The following is a 26,025-nucleotide window of genomic DNA, read 5'->3' as shown; positions in this document are numbered from 1 at the left end:
GGTACAAGTAGGTTCTCACTAAGATGCGGGGGAGGTGGTAGTGCGAGCACGCGTGTGTGTATGTATGTGTGTGTGTGTGTGTGTGTGCATGTGCGGGGGGGGGGGGGGGGGGGGGGGGGGGGGCATTGTAATTGAATTGTGAATCAACTGGCAAGTCAGCCCCAAACACCGCCCCCTTCAGCTGCCGTCGCACTCCGGCTCTTTGCTAAGCAACGCCCACAGGCAGAGATAGAGAGGAAGAAGTGAGTGAGTGTGTGAGTGAGAAAGAACGAGGAAAAGAGGGAGAGTGTGTGTACATGTACCGGAGAGGTAAAGAGAAAAAAAGATAAGTTAGGAGTAAAAGAAACTGAATTCGTTTTTCAGTGAGAGAAATAAAAAAGTAGAATTGAGCGGGGCGCCAAAAGGAAGAGAAGATTTTCCCCGTATAGAGTGTTTTTTTTTTTTTGTGGAGCTGTTAGAATAAAAGAGGGACGCGGCGTCATCAAGTCAAAGTGATCCGATGGTCATGACGGCAGCTGTCGATATGAAACCGACGTTAACAATCATAAAGGCTGAAAAAATGGACGGTGAGTAGGCTACACTACAACTCTTCTGTGAGCGCTTGACAGTTAACACGAGACTACGTTACTCCTGACTGCTTTCCCTGTAACGTTGCCGGCTGCTGGCTGACAGTGATAATTCTCGGTAATTACACGCGCTGAGAGGGAGATGACGTCGCGAACGTATTTCAGGGTGCAGGCGGTTGTCGGTTGCTCAATACTGGACAACACGCAACACTTAAGAAAAAATGCAATCACGTCGGAGGCTGTACAGTCATGTAATATCATCCACAGCCAGTGTGTGTGTGTGTGTGTGTGTGTGTGTGTGTGTGTGTGTGTGTGTTTCTCATGTTTATTGAATCCATCAGACTCTGACTGGCGTGCCTTTCTAATTAGCAATAAGATGATCTGTGGGAAATAAGGGCTACTATAGTAAAGTTATTTTTTTTTTGCTTTTGTGGACACATCACAAAAGTATCCTTAATATTGTCATGTAGGCAAAATACATTGTCACACCACATAGTTTGATTATGTTTACATTGTTTTTAACATTCTTTCATGTGGATGACACTTTCAGACACACTTGCATACTTGAAACTGATTTGCTTTTACATGTTCCCGCCAACAGTCATTTACATTAAGTTCTGTCATGTTGTGTTTAGGACGTGTGTCGCTCGAATTGACTACCGACACATGCTTTGTAGTTTTTGTGTACTCTCTTTCTTCCTGTTTCGATCTCACAGCAGATCTTTCTCCATCTCCCTCTTTCTCTCTCCCCCCATCTAAACACCCATCTCTGACCCCTACGTTCAGTGCCACTCTGGAAGCCAGGGCATTCTGCCCAGCCGGCATTGGGAGAAAGGCAGTAGTGCCTAATCACTGCCCTCCCCACCAACCCTGCTGTCTCCTCCACCTCCTTCCCTCCCTCCTTCTCTACCTCCCCCTCCTCTGTGGTGGTTGAAACTGACTTTCCAGAGGGAAGGAGAGGCTGGCTGAGGTGATGAATCTGCAGTGCTGAGGCTTGCCTCTCTGATCCCGCTGCCTGGGAAGACTTGGCTTGCTCCAGGGGTAGTCCAGGGCAAACACAGGGAAGCCCACAACTGTGAGCAGTGTTTGGATTCAAACCATTGTGTGGTTTCACTTCTCTCTTCTTTTCTTTTTTTTTGATGTTACACATGGTGGCATGTTTGGATGATTTGCATCCAGCAGCATTTTTACATGAACAAATCCCCTGTGCATTTGCAGCTCAGGTGGTGTTGAGCCTGTTCACGGAGCAGTGAGCAGCATTGATGCATCGTGGAAATTTGATTCTAATTGCTAGTGTTGACCCACTAACGGGGCTGTGACTCACCACATTAACCGCCCGCTCCTCACCGTCAATACCTGCACAGCGTAGATCCGCACATACACGTCTCACAAACTCGCAAAAAAAAGTGCTGACAGCTGCAGTTAAGTTGCCAAAGCGTAGCGCTATCTTGCAAAACCATTTTGCAACGCTCGCTCCCGCTCTTCGCATACTAGGCTGCACTCGGGTCAGGCTGAGGCTGCCAAGGAGCAGCTCACAACTTGACACAAACAAATCTTTTCTCCACCCGTCTCTCACACACAGACACACTTTGTTCTGTTCGCTTATTGCTAATAGCATGCTCGGCAGATAAGTGCCCCACACGTGTCCAAGGCTGCTTCTGATCCCAATAAGACACAATAGTGATGTTCAGTGTTGCAGGCATGCAAAGGACCATGAAAGGCTCTTTGCTTGTACTTGCTAGAATAGATAAGAGCTCCACACAAAGCCAGAATGCATTTGTTGATTTGTTGGAATTGTGAAAGCAGCAGCTGTCCCAAAACAACATGGATGTTCAGCTTTTCACAAGCAAGCGCAGAGCTACGGCATTGTGGGAACTACAGATGTTGTCTTTTCTTTTCTTTCTCCAAACACTTGCAACCACATTCTGTACATGCACACCCACCAACGGTCTTAAGTGGCTTCATCCCACCTTACTATATTGCGTGTTTTCCTTTGCGATGGAAGTGTAGCCAGTGTCGGCTTACCCAAGGCCTGTCCTATCTCTGTCTCTCTCTCTCTGTCTCTCTCTCTCTCTGTCTCTCTCTCTCTCTGTCTCTCTCTCTCTCCAGTGGAGGTAATTCCCTTTAACGCGCTCACACTGTGCCAGGGTCAGAGGTGCACCCAAACAAGGCATCTAAAGTTCCACAAAGCTTGTATTCCTCTGTTCAGTCATAGTTGTCAATTCCTGACACAGCACACTCACTTCCATATAACCCAGACCATGGTAGCTTATTATTGAAAGCATCATGTAGCCATAACAAAACTGTCAGCGCTACAGAGAGACGTTTTAACGATAGGAGAGAGCATTGCTTAACCAGGAAGGTGTTGGATTGTGAAAGTGCAGACATGAAAGAGCAAGTGCTCTTGTGTTGTGATGTTCTTATTGAGTGTATGAAGCTGTGCATGGGCCTGAGGCTGAGGGTCGTCTGCACACACAAATTGAAACTAAACTAAAGTTTAAAATAATGAAAAATAGTATTTTCGAGGCATGGTAATTGATCATTAATTATGTTGGAAAACCACACCTAATGTAAAAACAAAAAAAATTTCAAACTATTTCAATATTATATAAAATATCTTGAATCAGAACTCGCTATATTTACTTTTTCTGTCTCTCGTGGTTCCATACATTACCTATTGTGGGGACACGCATACAAAACCCAAACCCAAATCCAATTTTGAGATTCGTGAATATAAGAATATTACTGAATTCTGCGTGAGTGGGTTTTAAGCTCCGCTAGTCGCATGTCGATGTGTCCTTGAGCAAGACATTTAACCCCAAAACTGCCTACGGTGCGATAGAATCTGAATTGTAAGTTGCTTTGGATAAAAGCGTCTGCTAAATGACTGTAATGTGAATGAGGCCCATTGTTCTGAGGTTATCCGAGTATAGATTTAATATGCAAGGGAGTTGTCAATCATTTACAATACAAGGAGTTGTCCGCTTTAGACTTGAGTGAGTCGTCCCTCTTGTACTTTCTTTCTCTGTTCGTCAGGCCTGAAGGTCGGGGTTCAGTGGCTGACAGGAATGTTTGTGAGCATGCCCTGCTGGGTGCCATGCATGGAGGCATAGAGGGAGCTTGAGTGGGAGGCTCACTTTTATCTGATCAAAACACTGCTGTTTGTTATAACTGGCGTGCCCGATGCTTCTTCTGAGAGCCCTTATAAGGCATCTCGTTCCACGCCCGCCACATACACTATGCACACAAGTGCATACAGGCCATGCCCCACGAATGACTCTTGGAAGGGCTTCACTGATTTTTCTTTTCCAAGGTGCCTCCCATGTTGGTATGGTGCGGAGAGGGGTAGCTTGTGTCAGAACAGAGGGTGTTACATAAGCTCCAGGTTTTTGCTTCGGTGTGTTTGTGTCAGCACTCCTTCAGTAGCACAGTGTAATATATGCCAATGTCTGAGTGTGCGTGGCCGCCTGGCAGCTGTGCAAACACAGTTTGGGTGATCCGGGCTTCTCTTGATGTGGTCCGTCAATGAATTGGGCCAATCGGCGCTAAGCGGTCCGTTTGTCACCTGATGTGCGCCGTGTCAAACTGAGGACGATACGGTAGTCCGTGAGTGCATCACTTCCATGTCATTAGGTAGTGTTTGACCAGGCCATGACTGTGCCTAGAGGGCAACTGATACCAGCTCCCTCAATGGACCCTCCCTGTGCTGGTCAGACTTGTCAACAGACTGGGCGGATACAAATGAAATAGCTGTCTATGAGTTTCCACAATGATTCTTCTCTTTCATTCTTTCCCGCCTTACTCAGTGATTCCAAAGTATTTCGCTTTTCTTTTCCATTCAGTCGGGTTTCATTCATTGCTTCTTCATCAAGCCCGTCATCTGCTGTGTTGCCCATATAAACATAAAACCATTATAATGCGTTGGTCCTATCTCGACGCTTCCCCGGTGACTACACGCCTTAATCTTTGCTTATAAAGCTTAGTCATAAAGCAAGGCGTGTTAGCGCCAGATACAGCAGTCTGCTAAATAGTAAGCATATGGTGTGAGAGAGCGAGAGAGGGGGTTGGGTGTTTGAGGGACGGAGAAAAAAGAGGCCTTCCAAGGTGTGGCCGATATGATGGTAGCAAATAGTCCTTGTTATGCTAAAGAATAATTAGAGATCAAAATGACTAGAGTTGCCTCTCCTTTCGATCGGTTTTCAACAGCTTCTCGTTTTACTCGCATTCCACAAAAAGCCAACAAGCAAAACAAAGGAAAATATGTTCCTTGGCTGGTGAAATAAAGCATTAATAAGCTTCCTTTGGACAATTCTTTTTCAATCTTTCACCCACCCACTCATACAATTCCTTGTCAAGTGTTCCTCCCCCTCCTTTCCCTTTCTTCCCCTGTTTTCCAGTGCCTTTCTGTTGGCCACATGGGTTTTTTCGCACGCCACCTTGATGTGGTGTATAGTGAGTTCCTGGTGAGTGCACTTTGTCCCATCTCCAGTCATTCCTTGCTTGTAATCCCTGAGTCATGGCACTAGACGCCTGCTGCACCGCACGCCACTGGTTGTCCGGCTGTGCGTTTGGTTGGCTCGCTTACTGGTTTCTGATACCACAGGCCTCTCCCGTCACTAAATTACCAGTCTGTCTGTGAGGCCTAACTGGCCTGATGCTCCACAACCTCCCACGCATCTCAACCTTGTCAGGAGTGCATAAGGACGTCTTTTTTTGTCCTCTTACTCTGTTTCTGTTTTATGGTTCCACATTTAGGAGCCATGTTTCCTATAATGGAATGCAAACTGGGCTAGTTTAGAATTACATGCCTGCTTTGAGAATCAGTCCAGTGTCCTGAAAGGCAACGAACGTTGAGCTGTCCTCAACAAGGCCATGTCACTGATTTTGTTTAGTGTATGTTCCAGATTTCCTTTTCTTGTTTTCAGTTTTGTCTGCGTATGCTGTACACCACCTGTTTTTGGAGTCAGCATGCTGCTTTTGTAATCAGGTGAACAAATGGGCCACAGCCACAGGCTTTATTTTTGTCAGACCTACAGCATCAGACTTGTATTGATTGATTGGCCTGACAGAAGCAAAGGAAGATAAGGAAGGGTGTGTGCACATGGGTGGCTGGCTCCACTGTGTAGGTGAAACTCTGTGGCGCTCACGATGAGTCGAGCCCCAGTGACGCATGTCAAATGGGAGGCACATGTGTTCTGGCAGCCATGGAGGTGGTAGAGGAGAGGGACTCGGTGTAAGTTTTTGGACTACCTCTGGAGTTTAGAGAGAGTACAAGCAGCTGGATTCCATTGCCTAGCCTGACGTCTCTAGTATCTGCATGTTTCAAATATGGAAATGAGTTGCCTTTTCTTACTATGTCTGCTGTAGGCCCACATATTGGAACTTGACTTTGACAATATTCTGTTTCAGAAATGCCTTCGTGTTGGTGGAAAATGATCTTTTGGCTTCACGTAAAGGCTCATTGGAGATGATCTGTTTGTTGCCTAAAATGTGTGTTTGTTTTATGCATAGTTACGGGGTAAGCGTGACCAATTTTGAGTCATTGCGCAGGAATTTTACAAGATATGGTCAGTGCTTTCATCATGACCAGTCATATTGTCAAACGAAGCAGCACGATATCCCCTTAAGTCCAGTCATTCTTTGATGGAATGAGTCACAGTCTGTGTGTGTGTGTGTGTGTGTGTGTGTGTGTGTGTGTGTGTGTGTGTGTGTAATAGAGACAGATAGAAACAGAGAGAGGAATATGGAAAAAGCAAGGTAATAGTGAGTTAAAACTTCTGAAATGAAAAAACGCATGTTTAGGAAATAGTTTCCATTTCTTATTGCGAAACAGAGTTGTGACTTTCCAGTTATCATGCTGTGGTTTACATCTCTTCAAGCAGCCAAGTAAGCCGAAGCTGAGGTGTTTCACAGCATCATGAAAAATATGATAAAGGAAGAAGAGGTTTGATGTTATATGCTCTTATTAGCCGTGGAGTCTACACTGAGTTTAAAATAGAAGGGCAATTCATCTTCCTGAGCTGAAACCATTGTGCCACTTAGACCACAAGTCATTTTTGGTCACATTAGAGGAAAACAAGAAAGCTGTGAGAAGCACATTAGTGATTGTAAAACAGAGGTGGAATGTGAGGCACGCAACATGAAAACACTGCGGTCTGGGGGGAATTTATTTATCAAGTATCCATCTGTCGCCCATAGCTTGCCTTCAAACAAGCAACGAGCTCTTATATGTATAATTAGAGCCAGCCACGACAAGACTTACATGCGTATGTGTTGCACAAAAGATCGTCCGAGTGGCGAAAAAGTTCCATCGATGTGTGTGTGAATGTATGGCTGCGTGCCATCCCACATAATTCACAATTTTATCAGGATACTGGTTGTGGAATGTATCAGTTTGGACAAAAAATGGGGGCAGGCACCATGTTTTGTGGAAAAAATGCAACACAGAGAGTAAACTGTTTGTCAGATGTGTCGTGTGTTTGGTTTAACGCCTAAACAGTTCCCCCAGAGCATCCCCTGTCTGTTTACAACAGGGACGGGGCCTGGGAGAGAAGCTAGCCTGGATACGGCTCAGCTAACACCACCTGCACTCTCCAGCACAGCGCTCGCCTGTCAGTTCCCCTTTCTCACCACTAGGCATAACACTGATGGATAAAACAAGACTACGAAGTAGTGCTTTCATTATAAATAGTTAACATATATGAATGTCGCACAACTTTCTGGTTTTCCATGAGATACGGTCTGTGTAGTGCTTTAGTGCATGCTGGGTTTTAGCTGTTTTCCCCAATTTTATTTGTCTGCCTTCTCAAAGTAATAGAGAACATGAAGGTTGTGCAATGTGGTGTGAGAAGTGCATGACTCTTGCTCAATCTTTTTAATACTCGAGGCAAATCTACAAAAAAAACAGGCCTTTTCCCACTGTTGAAGATCACAGAGCAACAGAGCTTGTAGACTATTAAATAAGCACCAAGGAGCCAAATCTTGCTAAATTCACTTTGTCTCTGTTCCCTTCATTGTTCTGGACAGGAGAGAAGTTCCATCAAGCTTTTAGCAAAAATATGTTTAGCGTCTGTTGCTGATGGCGCGTATCATTTCAAACTCAGACGTAATGTCATATCAAGCGCTGAGACTTTGGCATAAACAGTAGAGTTAATGCACTTTCACATCATAAGCTAATATGATTTCAGAGATGGAGGGAGTGGGATAAAGAAAGATGGCAAGGCAGCTATCGGGTATTAGTCTCACTTATTGTCTGCTTCAGTAGCCGATATGTCTGTGGTGGTGATGATCCTGGACAACTCTAGTTTCATGGCCAAAGACAGATGTCAGCAGTAGCGGCCTCGTCCCGTTACAGCTGCCTTACACCACCGCAGGCTTGTGCTTCAAGAGGGCAGCCAGAAGCCAGTGGTGGAGAGCTAAGAATAAAACGAGTGTTTCAGCACTGTTGTCTGTGATGGTCCTGGTTTATGTGTAGGATCTTTTTAGGATCAACACTGTCCTGCGCTGGAGCAGGCTTGAGTCAGGGTCTGGTCTGGCTTCTTCACTTCGGCTTGAGCCAGGCCAAGACATATACTCCTGGTCATTGGCATTGAGATGGAAATCTAAACAGTGGAGCGGCTGGCCGAAACAAGCGGCCCTCTCAAAACCAGACTGCTACCCCTCCTCTCGTTCCACTGCAGCCCTCAGCCACCACTTTATCACCCTGTGGCACTGAATGGGCCCCCTTCATGTTGGTCGGGTTTATGACCCCGCGTTCTCAGACCAGGGGTCCAGATACGGATCTCCATCAAAGGCCCTCTCAGATACCACTGCCTCCTCTGGTCTGCTGTGGATAGACTGGTCTGCTTTAAAGAGGCGATTATAAGCCCGTGGCAAGTAGCCAAGACCTCCTTTCTTTTCCCTGCACCGCGTCGTGACCCCGCTGATACGTACCTGTATGCATGTAGGGATATTAAGGAAGGGTATGACCCTCACCTGAACCCACAACTCACCTCATTTCCCACAGGAAGTGGCAACTTAGCCACAGGAAATGGACTCTTCTGCTGATAAACAAAGCCCACCATACTCTCAGCTACAGAAGGGGGGGAGACATGACTTGCCACATGCTTTGAAACTGATATAAATTAAGTGATAATTTGACCCTAAAGTGTTTCACTTTTCAAAAACCCAGCTTTGAATAGCCTTTTAGATGTCATCCTGATTTATTTTTTTTTTGTTTACAGCCGACTCTCTCTTCCTCACATCAAACACTACCACCCATTGGACGAACTCTGAAGGTCTATTTATAACTCAATGGCATGATAGAAAGCATATTGTCCCCCATTTGTTGGGTCTGGTTGCCTGCTTTGCTTGTATCGTTGCATCACTCTGAGCGGAGGCAGCAGTCCAGGCTTTATGAATGAACCAAGTCTCCGCCAGAGGCTGGGAGATGGCACTGATCCCACTGTGATGTCACTCCAGAGACGAGCAGAAGAGAGGGAGCATTATGAGACCTCCCATTCATTCTTCCGTCGCTCTCTCTCTCTCTCCCTGCTGTGCCCACCCCCGGCTCTCTCGTCCTGTGATGGGCTCATATTACAGGCCGGTGACTCATCCCCCACCCCTCCATACTCAGTCATCCCTCACCCACCCGGGATCTTCCCCAGCCCTGATCCTGCCCTGCCCAGCCCCGTCTGTTCCTGCTCCACAGACTTTGGCCCCAGCCGCAAAAAAAAAAATCCCAATTTCACACCCACGCTCTGGCGCACAGGCGAGGAAGGCTGCTAATTTGGTTCATGTGTGTGTATGTGTGTCAGTTGAACAGCTTAAGGTGCCAAACAGAACCCCGGTCTAAGGTTGGGTTGGGGCTTGGTCACAAGGGCAGTGCACGGTCTGTCAGTGAGAATCCCTCGGGGAAAATATGGTCGTCGCACTCAGCAGCCCGTCCATTACTCATATCGTCATGACAAGAGGGGAGTAGCTAATCAATAGCTTTTACTGTAAATCCAGACTAAACATCAGTCTCACTTCATCGGCGATTCTTAGAATAGATGGACTTATTATTCCCTCTCCATCATTACTAGCAATTGGTGTCATTTTTATAATTTTCACTCCAGACGCTCTTTTTACTCGTGTTAGTTGTTAGTGAAATGCCATAATGTTGCATGTGATTTACACCCACTCCCACATTTCTTGAGCTAAGTGGATGGAACTCATTTTGTGGACAGACCCACACCGTCTAATGTGGAAAGTGATGACTTGTGGATGCTCTAACTCTCAGTACATACTGACCATTCTGTATCTAATGGGACTCGCAGGCATTGAAATCCTATCAGGACTTCATCATTTACTAGAGATTGTCTCGATCCGAGCTCGCCTCTCTCGCTAATGGATGCACACTGTACATTAGCTCTGCCGCAGATAACTTTCACATGGATCACTCACCATGGAGGCTGCTCTGCTATCACTGCACTCTATGCTCTTTTATTTTCCTTTCAGCCTTGCCGTGTCCTCTGCTTCATCTCTTTAAGATTTCGATTCACAAAAACACAACAAAGCGATGCACATGCATATAAAGCACCATTAAGACAGTAAATTGTTCTGTTGAAAATATAATTTGTGTTTTATAGCAACTGCTGTACAGTCACCTAACAGCCTTAGAGCAATTAACAAACCTAGAAGGCATTTGTGTGCTTTGCATTGCTGCAAGACATTAAACAGAAATCCCACTTCAAAACTCATTTCAAACAAGAGAAACAAGTAATTCAAATTAAGAACAAAAGAAATCAAACAAATTGCAGTTTGCATGAAATTTGCTCTATAATCATGGTTCACATATTTCTCTCTTCAGAGTGCCTAATGGTAGTTCTCGTGCACGATGGTGTTGAGTGTCTTTGATGGAGGATTTAGTGCTAAAGTGGGTTCAAGTCTGTGTGGCCTGCGCAGGCTGGGGCTGGGGTTGGGTTGATAAAAGCGATGGAGAGGGAGGGGCTTAAGCAGTTCGAAAGTGCAGACAAACTCTGCTCGATCCAGCTTAAATAAACTGCCACATTTCGCCCCTGCCTTCACATCAAAGCGCCGACTGTCTGAGCCCCAGTCCCATCTCAGCTTGCAGCCGTTTGCAGCATGTACATTTGAGTGTACACCAAAGATATTGAAAAGAAAAAACGTGAGCTCAGCAGAGGCCTACACAACCCGGCTGTCAGGAGCAACTTGTACATAAAGAGAGCTCGCTCAGGTCTTATTTACATTGTGAAACTGCTCATTTTATTTTTTATCTGCAAACTGTCTGACACTAGTTAAACTGGGGTCTTTATATAAGGCTGTAAAACAGTATTCATTCAAGTCGGAAGTAAAAGCAAGGTAGAAGAGCAGAGAATAAACAACTTTCTGTTTGTTCACCAACAGAGTAACAGAGAGCAATATATTATTGCATGCCTAATTGAATCACAAGAAGAAGCAAAGGGCTTTTGTCTGTCTTCTGTCTCTGGCCTGTTGCGAGGCTTCTTTCTTTAGAGAGAGAAAATAGAGGGGTGGGGGGGGGGGGGGGCAGAAAAAAAGAAAACTGGGAGACCTAATTTTACAAACAGCCAGACAGCCATTGGTTGCATGGGCAAAAGAGGGACAGCTGCTGAGCATTCCAGTCGAGGTCGAGACGTCAGCGAGTGGTGAAAACAAGCATGAACTGTACGTTGCCCCAGTGTACTGCTGGCAGATAAAAACCGCCAGCCAGTGGAGATGCCAGAATATCTGGGTTCGACGAATGTTGTTGCTGCTGTGAGAGGAATGACACTACTCTCCCTCATCATGGTTTTGCCTTCAAGCACAGACTTCTGTGATCTTCCTTTTTAACGATTTTAATTGACGCGCAACGGAGAGCGACCAGAAGGATGAGCTAAAGAGAAAGACATGCATTAAAAAAAAAAATCAAAGCCCGATTGAACCCTTGAATTAGTGTGCACCTTAACCCGCTGAGGCCCCAAGATGTTAATGTTTTGCCTCACGCACTCTCACCCCCCAAGATTAGACAAGATTCAAACAGATCATTATATACGTCTGTCTTTGTTGTGTAAATGAGTGCGGGCGCTTTGCAGAGTGAATGAGGCATGTCAGCTAATTGAACTCTATAAGGCCTTTTTATGTCTATTTACAAGTCATTTGTTGAGTCTTTGCCAGATTAGTTTTTAGCAGTCTATTCTTGTGTTAGTGGCCCGGGGGTCTTTCCCCTTCTCCCCTGCTTTGCCCTCTCATCCCACACTTTTCTGCAGACTGTTCATTCTAATTAGATGAGTGCGAGTCATCAGGCACTGTTTAAAGCCATCAAAGGGAGCTCTGTTCCGCACTGGGTGCCCACTGGCTGTGAGCAGAGAACAGAAAGCCCAGTGTGTGACAGAGACCCTCGAGAGAGAACACACCCCCCCACCCAAACTCTCCTAGCCACCCGCCAGCAGCCGCTGTGACATCATCACCTCATCCCTCGACCCTTGACCTCTCAAAATGTTTGACCCCATGCTTGGTCCGGTGACAGTAGGCCCACTGTGCAAGGGCAGCATGGTAGGAGGGCTAGCGGGGGTTCATGGGGTCAGTGATGGGCACCAGGCGCAGCTCTCCCACCCAACATGCGGTAGGGTAGGAGAGCGGTTAGTGCTTGTAGTATTTGCAAGTAAACTTGTGTGTTTATTTTAATGCAGAGTGCCAGATGAGTCAGATTTGCCATACGACTCCAAACAACTGCCAGAAACTAGACATTTGAAAAAAAAAAGTGGTTGAAGCCGTTCTCTGAACTGTCCCAACTCATCGTGCACTAAATTCTGTTTAAAAAGTGTTGAAACATTGTTTCCACTATTCAGCCTTTCTGAAACATGAACATGTGCACATGCAGTGTTACCTCTGTTTGTTCAGATGCGACAGTGTGACATGTCTTAAATAGATTGGATCTGATGCAGAGACGGTGTATGTCTAGACGGGATGTAATTGTTTAGCCATGTTGTTGATCATGGCCTAATACAACTGTGTGTGTGTGTGTGTGTGTGTGTGTGTGTGTGTGTGTGTGTGTGTGTGTGTGTGTGTGTGTGTGTGTGTGTGTGTGTGTGTGTGTGTGTGTGTGTGTGTGTGTGTATGTGCGCCTGGGTGCATGTGTGTGTCTGTGAGAATATCTAACTGAGCCACATTCACAAGTTTCTCTTTCCCACCCCCGTTCTCTGTCTCAATTAAATTTCTCACTCAGTAATCTTTCTCAGCTTGAAATATAATACAGGATGCATTGTCAGTTGTCAATAATGATTAAAGCAGAATATGATATTAGCATATTTGTAATTGCAATAACAACATAATCAATTTCATTTTTGATTTGTGACCGGCAGATCCGGAGTGTGGAGACGTCCCCCTGCTAACTCCAGGAAGTAAAGAGATGATGTCACAGGCTCTGAAGGCCACGTTCAGTGGCTTCACAAAGGAACAGCAGCGGCTGGGTATTCCCAAAGGTAAAACTGTCAGCTGCTTGTGTTCTTATTAGCCCCTGTTAACATTTTTTTTTTTTTTGGGAAGTTAAATGCATGAGCCCTGAGAAAACTCTTTTTCGTCATGCACGGTCACATTCAGATCAGTTCACATTATAGCCTGCTTTAAATCATTCAGTGAAGGCATCTCTTAGAATGACTGAAAACAAGGAGACATCCAGTTATGCCAGAAATGGCCTTATATTACATCCATTTCCCGAACGGGCAGACTGTCTGACTGCAGCATCCAAAGAGTGAAACACTGAGTTAGGCCGACCACAGAGCCTCTTCATGCTGTTTGGAAAGAGCTGGACTCTCAGTATCTGTCTAAGTAATCATATTATATCTACAAACTATGATTTTGCCTTTTGTCATTAACACTGCTATGTACCTGTTTGTTTTTGAATGTACATTTTAACAGAGGGATTCAGCAAATATCACAAATACTTTATTTAAACAGTTAATAAAACAATCACCAATTGTAACCCTTTCCAGATCCCAGACAGTGGACAGAAAACCATGTGGCTGCGTGGCTAACGTGGACAGTGAACGAGTTCAGTCTGAAGAATGTCGACTTTGACAAGTTCTGCATGAACGGAGCCAGCCTGTGTGCGATGGGGAAGGAGCGCTTCCTGGACTTAGCACCTGACTTTGTGGGTGACATCCTTTGGGAACATCTAGAAATGCTTCAGAAAGGTAAAGGCCACATTAGTCTGAAGACATATTTTCAGATTGTTTGTATTATTATTAGACGATTTTAAGACAGCAACGTTTTTTAACCTCACATACAGTATGTGTACCACACAGGGTGATATTGCTGCTTGCACCAAATTTAGGACACTGTTAGCATTTGCAATAGTAACAGGAGGCAAACAGGAAGATGCAATTTAGCTCAGGTCATTAATTTTTTAGAATGCTGGATGCAGTTACACGATACATGGAAATCAATGGCGAGGTCACTGATGCTCGTTCTCTATCTATTTTTCATGAAGAGGATGCAAAGCATTACCCCATCAATGGACTGACCTCCAACTTCCAGGAATCCCGTTATACCTCAGACTACTTTGTCAGTAAGTACTCATCACACTCGTAGTCAATCACTGTGGAATAGCACAAGATCGGTGCCATATGAATGGGGGGAAAAAGAGGAGTGGTTTAGTGTTGTGAATGAAAGAGTTTTGGAATTTAATGGGAAAAGATCCCTTCGACATTTTGATTTTGATATATAGTAAAAAGCCTGTTTAGCCATAGGCTCCCGGGGCTGTGCCTACGGTGTGATATAATCTGAATTGTAAGTCGCTTTGGATAAAAGCGTCTGCTAAATGACTGTAATGTAATGTAATAGGCATGTATTAACCACATATCTTAGGAAACTATAAGTTTTGCTAAAGTTAGGTACACGTATGATCATCTTGCCTGCACAAGACTCCTCTTATGCACTCATGGCTGTGTTTTGTTTTGGACTATTCACACACTAAGCGTTTGGCACAAAATGGATTATGACTCGGCTCTCCGAAGATTGATCTTCCTGCTCTGCTCTGCTCTGCTCTTGCTCTGCTCCATGCTCTCCGTCTCTGCTTTCTATCCACACTCATTTCCCTTTGTCTCTCCAGGCTACGGTGTTGAGCATGCTCAATGTGTCCCTCCTTCTGAATACTCAGAGCCCGGCTTCATCACGGAGTCCTACCAGACACTTCATCCCATCAGCTCGGAGGAACTGCTGACGCTCAAGTACGAGAGTGAATACCCCGCTGTCATCCTACGGGACACGCCCCTCAACCCGCTGCAGGGGGACTACTTCACCGTCAAGCAGGAGGTGGTGTCTCCCGACAACATGTGCGTGGGACGCCTCAGCAGAGGTGAGGGGTCGCACGCTAAATACGAGGCCTAGATACTTACTTGTAAGCAGAGCATCGCGGTGGAGAATGTGTTGCATTTCTGTTTTAATCAACGCGTTGCTTGGATGGAGTTGTTGCGATAAATGTGTCCACATTGCGCGTGCAAGTGCTTGTAAATGTTTTTTTTGGCGTGGGTGTCAGTGTGCGTGTGATTGTGCTGAGGCTACCAGAAACTTGTCATGCCACATCAGCGTGCATGTATTAGAAGAGAAGAAAAGCAGGCCCTCTGGTTGGTTTGTGGTTCGAGCAAACCTGCGTCGAACACTCTAGACCGGGTTGGGAAAAAAAAAAAAGAGAACTATATTGTTTTTGTCAGTGTGATACACGAACCAAAGCCACAACGTGTTCTTGCCTCCCGTCCTTTTATGTAAAGCAGTTCAAGTGGTGTAACCTTCAAGAACCTTTTTTTTTTTTTCTTCTTGTTTCTATTGGCCTCTTTTCCTCGACTTCTAGGTAAGGAGGTGGAGGTGTCATCCTCAGCTAGCAGGCGTGGGGTTTTCTCATGAAACTGCTTTACTGAATGCGCAGGCTTGTTTTCTCTCCCAGTGATAGTTTACAGAGGAATCAGCAGCGTGGTTTACATTATTAGCCATAAAGCTAGGATTTTCTTCTCACAAATCCCCAGCTGTATAAATGAATAGCATGTGCCATGCACACTGTGCGATCCTCCCGCATTTGCCTACAAGGTATGAGGTCCGACCCTCATGCATCACACATAGCTTTTGAGCATTGCGTTGTGCTCTTTCCCAACGTGGGAAAGTATTTTGTAGCGCCGCTGATATCCACATGTGGCTTCAATTTAAGCAGTTGAAGATTTGGGCATCAATAGAGGGGCTGCATTATCTGTCATTTGATAATGACTCGTCATTGAATGGCTCCTCTTATCTTTCCCAAGGCTAAAAATAGCAACGCAATTTGTGTGAATGTCTTCCATTTTAAAGTCAAATCCATATGGTGGTTGCAAAAGAGAAATGAGGTGTGAAATGGAGGAAGACGTGGCCCCATACAGAGCAGTATAGCTTAGTGAGTGGGAGCATAATTTCCTGTTCGGTGTTGTTTATGACGCTTTCATACATTTGTCAAATTCATTAGAATACTTGTAACGACAATCATAATTCCTATGCATTGAAGTATCACTTTGAAAAACAGCTACACATCTATTTTTAGGAAAAGCAGAGAGAGGAGTCTTACATTATACAAATTCAGACTTTATTCAATGATTTTTAAAATGTGACGTTCTATTAAATGTACAGTTTGAACCTCTGTAACAACTTAATTTCTCCTTGTCTCGCCATCTCCACCCGTCCTTTCCTCTCAGGTAAGCTCGGTGGCCAGGACTCCTTCGAGAGCATCGAGAGCTTTGAGAGCTGTGACCGCTTGACCCAGTCCTGGAGCAGCCAGTCCTCGTTCAGCAGCCTGCAGCGGGTACCTTCGTACGACAGCTTCGACTCGGAAGACTACCCCACTGCCTTGCACAGCCACAAGCCCAAGGGCACTTTCAAAGACTATGTGAGGGAGCGCTCAGACCTCAGCAAGGATAAACCCGTCATCCCAGCGGCTGCACTGGCAGGATACACAGGTAAGAGCTGTCTATAGGTCATAGTTTGTACACTATAATTTTATATACAGTCCTATCTCGAAAAGTGCTGCAGCTTTTTACAGACCGTTTTACAGCAGACATTTTAAAAATGTCACAGCAGGGAAATCACAGGGTAAGCAATAAAATGAATCAAAGCTCTGTTCCATTTAGGTGTGCCAGTAGGCTGGCCAGATCCCAGGGTTGTGATACTGCTACACATTTATATTTATTTATATATTATCATCATATTATTATTGAAATATAGTTACTTATTTTACAAGAAAATATAATATTGGGGTTTATAGTAATACAATAATTTTTTTCTGTAATTTGGGTAAAGTATTCTCAAAACGGATCTAAACAAAATACTTAGTTCCTGCCACCAGTTCTCAATGATTAAGATTCAGTGCTCTGCCCCCAGATGTGGAGGTGCCTTAATGCACTGCTTTTAGACCAGAAGAGAGAAAAACAAACCCGTGTCATGCACATTACAGGAAGCAAAACAGATTTTGCTTGTACCTTCTTCTTTTTTTTAACACTCTCTCTCTCTCTCTCTCTCTCTCTCTCTCTCTCTCTCTCTCTCTCTCTCTCTCTCTCTCTCTCTCTCTCTCTCTCTCTCTCTCTCTCTCTCTCTCTCTCTCTCTCTCTCTCTCTCTCTCTCTCTCTCTCTCTCTCTCTCTCTCTCTCTCTTTTTCTCTCTCTCTCTCTTTTGTTCTGTCTTCACTTCTCAACCACCTCCTTGTTATCTGCAGCCCGCATCTCAACCTATTTTGTCCAGGTCGTCCTAGCAACGCCGGTGAAACATAGAAATTGCACATAACAGCAGAGACAAATATATATATATATATATATATATATATATATATATATATATATATCTTTATCTCAAGAGGCATCTTCATACTCGTACATGCTCAAAGAGGCGGCTTACGTGTGTTCTCCAAGTTCAATGCGACGTGGAGATATCTGCAAGCTCTTCGGAAGCAAATGCACCATTTCACCAACTACTGTTTCTACTTTTAACAGTTCACATCTAAACCATGTGTTGCATAAGAAAATACATATTACGCCTTTGTATTCATGGGTCAAGGATTTAGTTCAACTCTTTAAGGCATACACGGCTGTTTACAATTGGATTGTGGGGAGCCTCTTAACGCCATCGTGTTTGGGACTTTTTCAGAACATGTTTAAATTGTAGTCACAAGGCTGCAGGAGTGCCAGCATTGGAAAAGGGGAAATCCAAGAAAATGTCTCAAGGTCACTAACAATGCATACATCAGATCTCAACGGACTGTCCTAAAGTTGGTATGCACAAGTTAAATGGTCAACTGTATGGTTATTAGCTCAAAAGTCGCTTATAGGACAATGAGTCATTCATGATGTTGGAAAGATGTCGTAATGCACATAATCAAATGATGAGGAGAAAGACACAGTCTGAAAGCCCCACTAGTGACCATTAGAGGATGCATTGCTCCCTGCACCATATTTGACAAAAGTGGACTGAACCAAGAATCTGAAAATAAATGACAAAAAATAAATATGATGCATCAGCCGATGAACTCAGGATGAAGGAGAAAGATTCGTACACCTTTCTAGATTTTTTAATTTCATGAGGAGTTTTTCAACAAGCTGTCACGAGATTCGCCTTTTATGAGATACGCTTTAACAATAATTTATATTCTATCAAAATATAAACCTGAGCATGAGGAAATATCTTCTTCCAAAAATCTTTTCAAATGTACCCCACAGCTTTCTGGCTCCATTTACCGCTTCAATCTTGACGTCTGACATGTATCAGTTGTTACGACAGGATAGATGACTCCAAAGAGCTCATGTGTGAAAGCCTGGCGAGTGTTCCCAGCCTAATGCATAGTAATGTACTCACACAGAGGAGAATGTGCTTCCTCTGAGCTTTTACAAGATGGGGAAAAGGGAGATGGAGGAAGGAAGATGAAAAAAAAAAAAAAAAAGAAAATCACACTAAAATACCCACATTTTCCTGAAAGAGAAAAATGTCAAACAGCCTGCAGTCCAAGCTGTTGTTAGGAGCAGCGCAAGGAGAGTGTAGTCCTTCAAAGATGGAAGCTTTATTTGAGTGTACATGTGTGTGTGTGTGTGCCCATATGTGTGGGTGGATGAAGAAATACAGGAGCTTGTGAGTGAGAGAGAGAGAGAGAGAGAGAGAGAGAGAGAAACCTCAACCAAAAAGATTCCAAATTGACGCTTGCTCTGCTCGGCTTCCTGCACCAGTCACGGGGTGACAGGTGACACTTGACAGAGCGCCTGATAAGGCTGCAGAGAGATTGTGAAGAAGTGAAGCTCCAGTTGTCATCTCAGTGGTTTCCTGTGACAATTTGCTATTTGCACCTCTGTCTACAGTAGCATCAGGCGGCCTCACAACACGGCGAACTCTCAATCTGTATCGTGATACTTTGCTTTCTCTATTCTCTGTACAAACATACACATGCATGCCGAGGTAGTTTATTTCCATCGCTACTAGATGTAGTCATGTTGTGTATATATTGGTAAAAATATTGATAATTTATTGTACAAAGTTAAAACACTACATTCTAGCTGTTTTCACCTTTTCAAATATGAGAACCCTGATTTTAATACCTTTTTTTTTAATTATTTTGCATTTACAAAAAAATATTCCATACATTACTCCTCAGTTGCAGCTCCACCCACCACCCAGCTTTCTTGCTATGGCTGCATATGCTCAAGACTCATTTATCATACCTCGGGTCAGATTCTTAACTCTGCTCCAAATGCGAGGCCCCCCACCACACCCACCCTTTTGCCACACTATGCTTTTTCAATGAGGCCCATTGTGCATGGAGACTTGTAACATATTTTTGGAAACTTTTTTTTTTTTTTTTGTCAAAGGGGTCGCCTCCATTCTGGCGTGAGAGCACGGGGGGCTGGTAAACGGGCACTGTGTCACCCTTATGTGGGCTCGCTATTACAGTAGCAGACTTTTGGAATGCGAGTCGAAGCTTTCTGTCTGAAAGAGACTCAGTGTTGCACAGCCACTTATTTTCCAAAGTCTTGGCGGCTGTTGTCATGCACCTTCTCCAAATCCTTGCAGGAGTAAAGGAGGCTCACATGCACCATTTCAAGTGCTCAACCCACACGTCTGTTTCCCTGAAAGCTTTTGTTCGAGTTGTATAAGGGCACATTTGGTTTTCTGAGGCTCTGAGAGAGGGGACTTTCGTGTAGCTTCAATTTTGCTGAGGCGGTGTGCTGCATAGGCAGGTGTGATTTCAACTTGCGAGCCTCAAAAGTGGGTGGTTGAGTGTGCTGAAAAACCACAAGATCAAAGTGCGCTGCCTTGTATCTAGTTCAGAGACGAGCCCTTTTTTTGGTTATCTTTGTTGTGCTTTCCCTCCTTTTTTTTTTTTTTTCTCCACAACATCTAATAAGCTGTTGTACTAGCGCTGAAGTTCACTTTTAACAGGTACTCTTTATTCATGAATCCATTGCGACATTACAGATGACTTAGCAGCCACTCTCTTTCTCACATGCAGTCTGCATTCAAATCCCTGAGATGTGTTGCTGAAGTCTACAGGCAGCCCCTCTTATTTTTAAACTAGTGATTTCATCAGTATGGAACTCATACAGACACAGACTCTAGATTCACATACTGCACAGGGCAACTGCCAGACAAGGGAATGCATAATGAAAGGGACTGTTGTATTTAGGAGGACATTTAGTTCCACTGCTGTACTTCAGTCTGACCCACATTAGAAGGTTTACTTTGTCCCTCTTCAGACACAAGTGAATAATTGGCATGCATATTTAACACATACATCATGCATAGCCGAAGTATAAACCGTTGAGACACCTTTCAAGGATTTTCACTCTCCTCTTGTCCTTGCAGTGCATTAACAGAATATAGACTTTGCGTAGTTTTCTGTGATGTCTCACTTTTGTATATTCTTCCCACAAATGTGTTTAACCTCTAAACACACCATATATGCAATGTATTATTATCTATAATACAGTATTTGGTGTGTTTAACCAATAATAAGGCTACAGAACTTGAGAATTTAGTCTGGATCTTCATATCTTTGCCCCAAACATTAGCGCTATTTAGTTAAGTCCACACACCAACCTGTGTCTCCTCAGTGTAAATAGCTTGTTTTTAATGCACACTTTCTCTCCCTCCCCCATCCGTTCTGCAGGCAGCGGCCCCATCCAGCTGTGGCAGTTTCTCCTGGAGCTTCTGACCGACAAGTCTTGCCAGTCCTTCATCAGCTGGACAGGCGACGGCTGGGAGTTCAAGCTTTCTGACCCAGATGAGGTGAGAGGTTGTGACCTCGCTGGTCACTGGTACACGTGCTGGGAGGTCCTAAGTAGTTAGCCAGATGAACAAGATGTCTGCTGCCTTTTTAAAAACAAAACATTTTTGCGTGCCTTGTTTCGCTCCATCAATCTTTTTGGGAAGGGTTGCTGGTTCTGCATCAGTAGTGAAATGTCAATAAACACATTCACAGAGATTACCATATCAAAAGTGTGGCTTTGATTAGAAATAGTTTGTTACAGATTCATTATATCGTTAGTGACACATCTTGACACGCTTATTTTTTTGCATTGTTTTAGGTTGCTCGGAGGTGGGGCAAGAGGAAAAACAAGCCCAAGATGAACTATGAGAAGCTGAGCCGTGGCCTCCGCTACTACTATGACAAGAATATCATCCACAAGACATCGGGGAAACGCTACGTCTACCGCTTTGTCTGTGACTTAAAAAGCCTGCTGGGGTACACTCCCGAGGAGCTCCATGCAATGTTGGACGTAAAGCCCGATACGGACGAGTGAAAGCAAAGACCAAACGGGAAGTGAAGAAGAAAGTTAGAAGACACATGGACAGGGGCTCATAAAGTGGTCTTAACTATTTTGATAGAGTCGGTAAACCGTTTTTTTTTTGGGGACCAAAAATGTTTTTAATGACTAACTGTGGTTCTTTGTCAACTTCAAGCTCCTGTCTCTCAGACCATGTAAAAAAGAAGGCACAAGCCAAAAGCCTGTATTCATACCCTGTTGCATTTGAGATGCGTGCGCGCATATGTGTGTGTGAGCGTGCGTATGTGTGGTTATGTACCTGTATTATTTAGCAGCTCAAGGCAGATGGAGCACTATCGGGTAGAGTTCAGGTTCCGTTCTGCCTAAGTAGCACAGTGGGGAGACGAGAGGACCAAGACAGAAAGTCTGAGATAACCCGAGAGAGGAAATAATAGATTCAATTCATTGTTGGGGTAGAGCGGGCGGAAGGTTCTCGCTAAGAGAAGAAGAAAAAAAATGGGTTGCCAAAAATGTTAAAACCAAACTAAGGAAGGTATAATGACATATTTACATAAATGCTCAGTGTCTCTCATTGGCAAAGAGAATATTCAGCTTGGACCAAAAAGTGTTGTTTTTAATTTGTTGTTTGAGGAGCGTATGCTTGCACCAGTATTATAGTATTGATGTTGAGAACACCCAACGTAAACCTACCGGGCATATATTGGAAAGAGTACTTTTCTTATGTTGTCAATGGCGGTATTACAGTGGAACCAAACATTAGATGCCAAGTGTATCTGTTCTGTTCTCCAGGAGCCTTTTAACTGAAATGTGCTGATTCGTTATCAGACAACACTATAGACACTGGCCCTGTGCTTTGTAGGGTTTTAGGACATGGTGAGATTACTCATACCAAGAGCTTTTGACAGACAGACAACTGAAAGTAGCCGTTGCTTTTGAAACTGACGCTTTCATCTTTACTTACGTGTTTGCCACCTTGTTTGAGACACATATTGTGAAACGTATGCATTTTTGCATAAACCACCAGTATTAGCAAACTGTAGACAATCCATGTGGGGGAATTCAGGAGTCTTTGGTAAGAAGAGTTGTTTCATGTGCAGATTAGATGCATAATTTGTCGGTTCACTGTCTGTTTGTGTTGCTTTAGACGTGTTTGAATAGTCTCCTGTCTATACAATAAAATCACAAGTGAAATAGGTGAGGGAGTGATTTTACAAAATCCTAAGAATGTCAGAATTTGTTATTTTTTTTTCTTTTCTTATGCAGTACATTTTGGCCATGAGGACGCAGCTGCAGAATGCAGTGTGGAGGTACAGTGTAGGAACAAAAAAGGGACAGGCAATAGAAAAAAAAGGTTGATTTGGAGAGAAGCGGAAGTTTTGTGAGATAGATGAAGGTGACTGAAAGGAATCCGTGGACACCGCAGGTGATGATCTGATGGAGAAAGACTTGGAAGTTTGCATTACATGGGGTTGTGTTCTTCATTTTCCACTGCCGTTGTAGTTCGATGCAGCTGAAACCTCATTGCAAATAGAGGCATGAAGGACTAGTGGCAGACATTTGTAAATACTTTTTGGGTTCGTGTTTTACTTATCTATGAGCAAAACAATATTCAGTTCATAGTGAGCAACTCATTTACGATTCCACCCATACCTGTGCAGCTTTCTAAGAAAACATGCGTAGAGCTTCACTGCTTACATTTGACCAAATTGGCAGCGGTTTCCTTTCAACAGTGGGAACAGTGTGGGTGCACACTGGCCTTATGGGAAATGCCAAAGTGGAATATCATCTTAGAATACAATGTTATTGTTTACAATGGCTGAATGATGAAAATGTTGTCTATTTGTACAGATTGTATTTCATAATGCTTTATTGAGACCCAGATTACACAAATAAGCAAGCGACAAAGCAGGAATAATAACCAAAACCCTTGTGAGGTCTTTGGCCGCGGTGCTTCGCGTATCATCCGTAACGTCGGAAGACAGGGACCAGAATTTTCTCACACTTTTGGAAAGTGTTGACTTATATTTGATCTTTTGTTAATGTGTTGGAAAGCACACACGCTTTAGGACAAAGAGAAATGCCTTCGCTGATCTGGGTTCCCCACCGAGTGTAGAAAAGAGATGCTGGATATGTCCATTATGTTTGATTGGGAGCAAACTTCATCAAGCACACTGACTCACAAACCCTCACCCATGTCCGTCAGCTGACCCAACGAATTAGACAAATGTATTAGTAATAAGCTGCACAGTACTTTCATTCTTCTCTGCATGTTGATGTCAAGGTTCCAAAACACTGTTTGTTTTGTTCAGGTTATCTTTCTGTCTGATGTCAGTGTTTTATATTAGAGAACTTTCCAGATTTTCTATCATAATTGTAATGGTTGTCAATGCCCTGGAAAAAGTGATCCCCCCCCCCCCCCCCCCCCCCCCCACACACACACACACACACACACAAGGTCATAATATCTGTATGGTTGGCGTCACAAGATTAATGTGCTAAAAGAAAACATTTTGTTTCCTAAAATGTAGGTATTTTAAAATTTATTTTGTCAGGAAAATATTCTATTGTTCAATGTCACGGATTACAATCTACTGCAGGTCTGATGTATTAATGAACCTTAGTCAGGCAAGTGTATACACACCAGTAGTTTGTGGCATTATGCATATCTCAGAATGGATTCAGAAGGAAAACTTTTTTTTTTTGTTTTGGATGTTTTGTCGTCGTCGTTTTTTTTTGTATATTTTATAGTGTCTCTGTATTTTTGTTATGAGATCATTTTTATTGTATTTAGTTCACAAACATTTGAATATTTTTCAATAATTTATATTTTATAAAAGACAAGAGATGCAGACAGCTGGTGCTTTCATGGGAATATAAAGGTAGCGCAGGACAAAATATTGTAGCGATTTGTTTTTGTTTTGTATTCTTTTTTATATAGAAAATAGACCTGTCTGCTAGAGAAAAAAGGCTGATGCTGGCCCATCAATGATTTCTGCTGGAAAGGTTTTATAAACTGTAGCTTCTATTTCTAAAATGTACTTAATGTACTTCAAAATGTTATAAAATATATGTGAACAAAGATTTAATACTCTGCGTGGTGTTACTGTTTTTAATTATGAGTACACACTATTATACTGAGTAGTACTATATATTATTATAATATACTGGCTTTGCTATACTATTTATAAACATAGTCACTGTAGTCAATTTCACAGTTTTGTATGGCAACATTGTGCTACTGTATTATTCTGCAGGAAATGGTCTAAGATGTGATGTTGATGAAGTGTTTGATACAGTTCAACATTAAGAGTCACAATTTACAGAACTAGTAGAAGTAAATCACAGCGATTCTGAACAGATACAAGAAATTATGAATTGAACTCTGTTATTGATAGACAAACAGATGTATACATGCATACACACATTTAGTAATATATTGATAGATCGTTTGAATTAACAGTTGATTCTGCAACAATCCGTCACTCAAAGTGGCACAAATCAGTCAGACGAATCTGTATATTGTTCAAATCGCCAAACTCTGGTCCTTCAAAGGGGGCCTAGTTCCTTTTGAAATCCATGCGGGCCACGGTGTCACACTTTTAACGAGTGCGTCCCATGCGCACTGATGAGGTGACGTCAAAACAGAACCGGCACACTGGGGCCCATTCATGTGCTTGTAACCCCGGGCTCATATAAATTCCAGTGTAGATAAAAAACATACAGGGCCGTGGCCTGCTGCCCCACACAGCACAGCTGTTTGGTCCCGCTGCAGCGGCCAAAAGACGGGTCCAGTAGACTGCTTATCTGTTTTAGAAAATCTGGATGTAGAAACAGAACACAATAGAAAATATGTTTAATGCCAACATCATTTTAGAATTGTGCATTTAGTTCAATTGACATAAATGTAATGTTTTACAGTGTACAAAGCAATGTGAAAATGAGAATAATCACATAAAAGAGAATATACTGTATATACATGACAGATTTAACATATTTCACATGTAAACCCAAAGCAAACACGATAGAGCCGTCCTCTGTTAAAATCAGAGCCATATTTTCCTGTTGGTGGTGTTCTTGGCGGAGGCCAGGCTGAGGTCACACAGGTGGTTCTTCTCCTGTTCCACCTCCCTCGCTCCGACTGGGCTCATGATCCAGACCAGACGGGATCGCTTGGCAGGTTTTTAAATACTTGCCAGGGCAGCGCACGTTCAAACAGACCTGGAACAAAATCAAAAACCATTATGATACCATTCATACCTGCTTATTCCACATCCAAACCCAGACACAAAGCTGGCCTCGCTCATGCAGCCACACTTGTCCCGCCCCCCCTTTCTCCTCTGTGCCTCCTTCAAAGAAAGCCTCCACTGATTTAAAGAGGTGTTTAAAAGTGAAAGACAGCAGACAGAGACATAAAGAGAAGAGGAAGTCGGTGCAGAGAACGAGAACTGTCACACCTGGCAGTCGCAAGAAAGATGTCGGATGATTTCTGACAAAAAAGTCCGGAGAGGCAGCATTTCACAGCTCTCTTGACACTGGAATGCAACCCGTTTGTCAGATTTCAAACATAAATATTTATCTAAAGCGTCTTACCAAGCTACGTCTGTCTCCTGCATGGAGTCTTAGCGTGAGTGAGAAAGACAGCGGGAGATTAAACGATGCACTGGTGCAGCCATGACGTTGGGAAACACTAGCTGCATTGCAAT

General features: G+C 43.6%; 1 protein-coding gene across 2 annotated transcripts; it reads left to right on the top strand.

The window, feature by feature from the left end:
• Positions 1-245: 245 nt before the first annotated feature.
• ets1 (v-ets avian erythroblastosis virus E26 oncogene homolog 1) lies at positions 246-24,415 on the top strand. 2 transcript variants are annotated; one of them, XM_079166326.1, is made up of 8 exons: positions 246-566; positions 12,908-13,027; positions 13,538-13,738; positions 14,035-14,112; positions 14,704-14,901; positions 16,259-16,519; positions 20,704-20,822; positions 21,122-24,415. In XM_079166326.1, exons 1-8 carry the CDS (start codon positions 500-502, stop codon positions 21,335-21,337), a joined length of 1,260 nt encoding a protein of 419 aa, XP_079022452.1. In that variant the 5' UTR covers positions 246-499; the 3' UTR covers positions 21,338-24,415. The 2 variants fall into 2 exon arrangements, with proteins under 2 accessions (XP_079022452.1, XP_079022451.1); XM_079166325.1 differs by having other exon boundaries at positions 14,656-14,901.
• The last annotated feature ends 1,610 nt before the right edge of the window (positions 24,416-26,025 follow it).

The sequence above is a fragment of the Pholis gunnellus genome (genome assembly GCF_910591455.1).
Source record: "Pholis gunnellus genome assembly, chromosome: 9".
NCBI lineage: Eukaryota > Metazoa > Chordata > Actinopteri > Perciformes > Pholidae > Pholis > Pholis gunnellus.
Note: the sequence above shows the minus strand (reverse complement) of the source record. Positions and strands in the feature narration are given on the sequence as shown.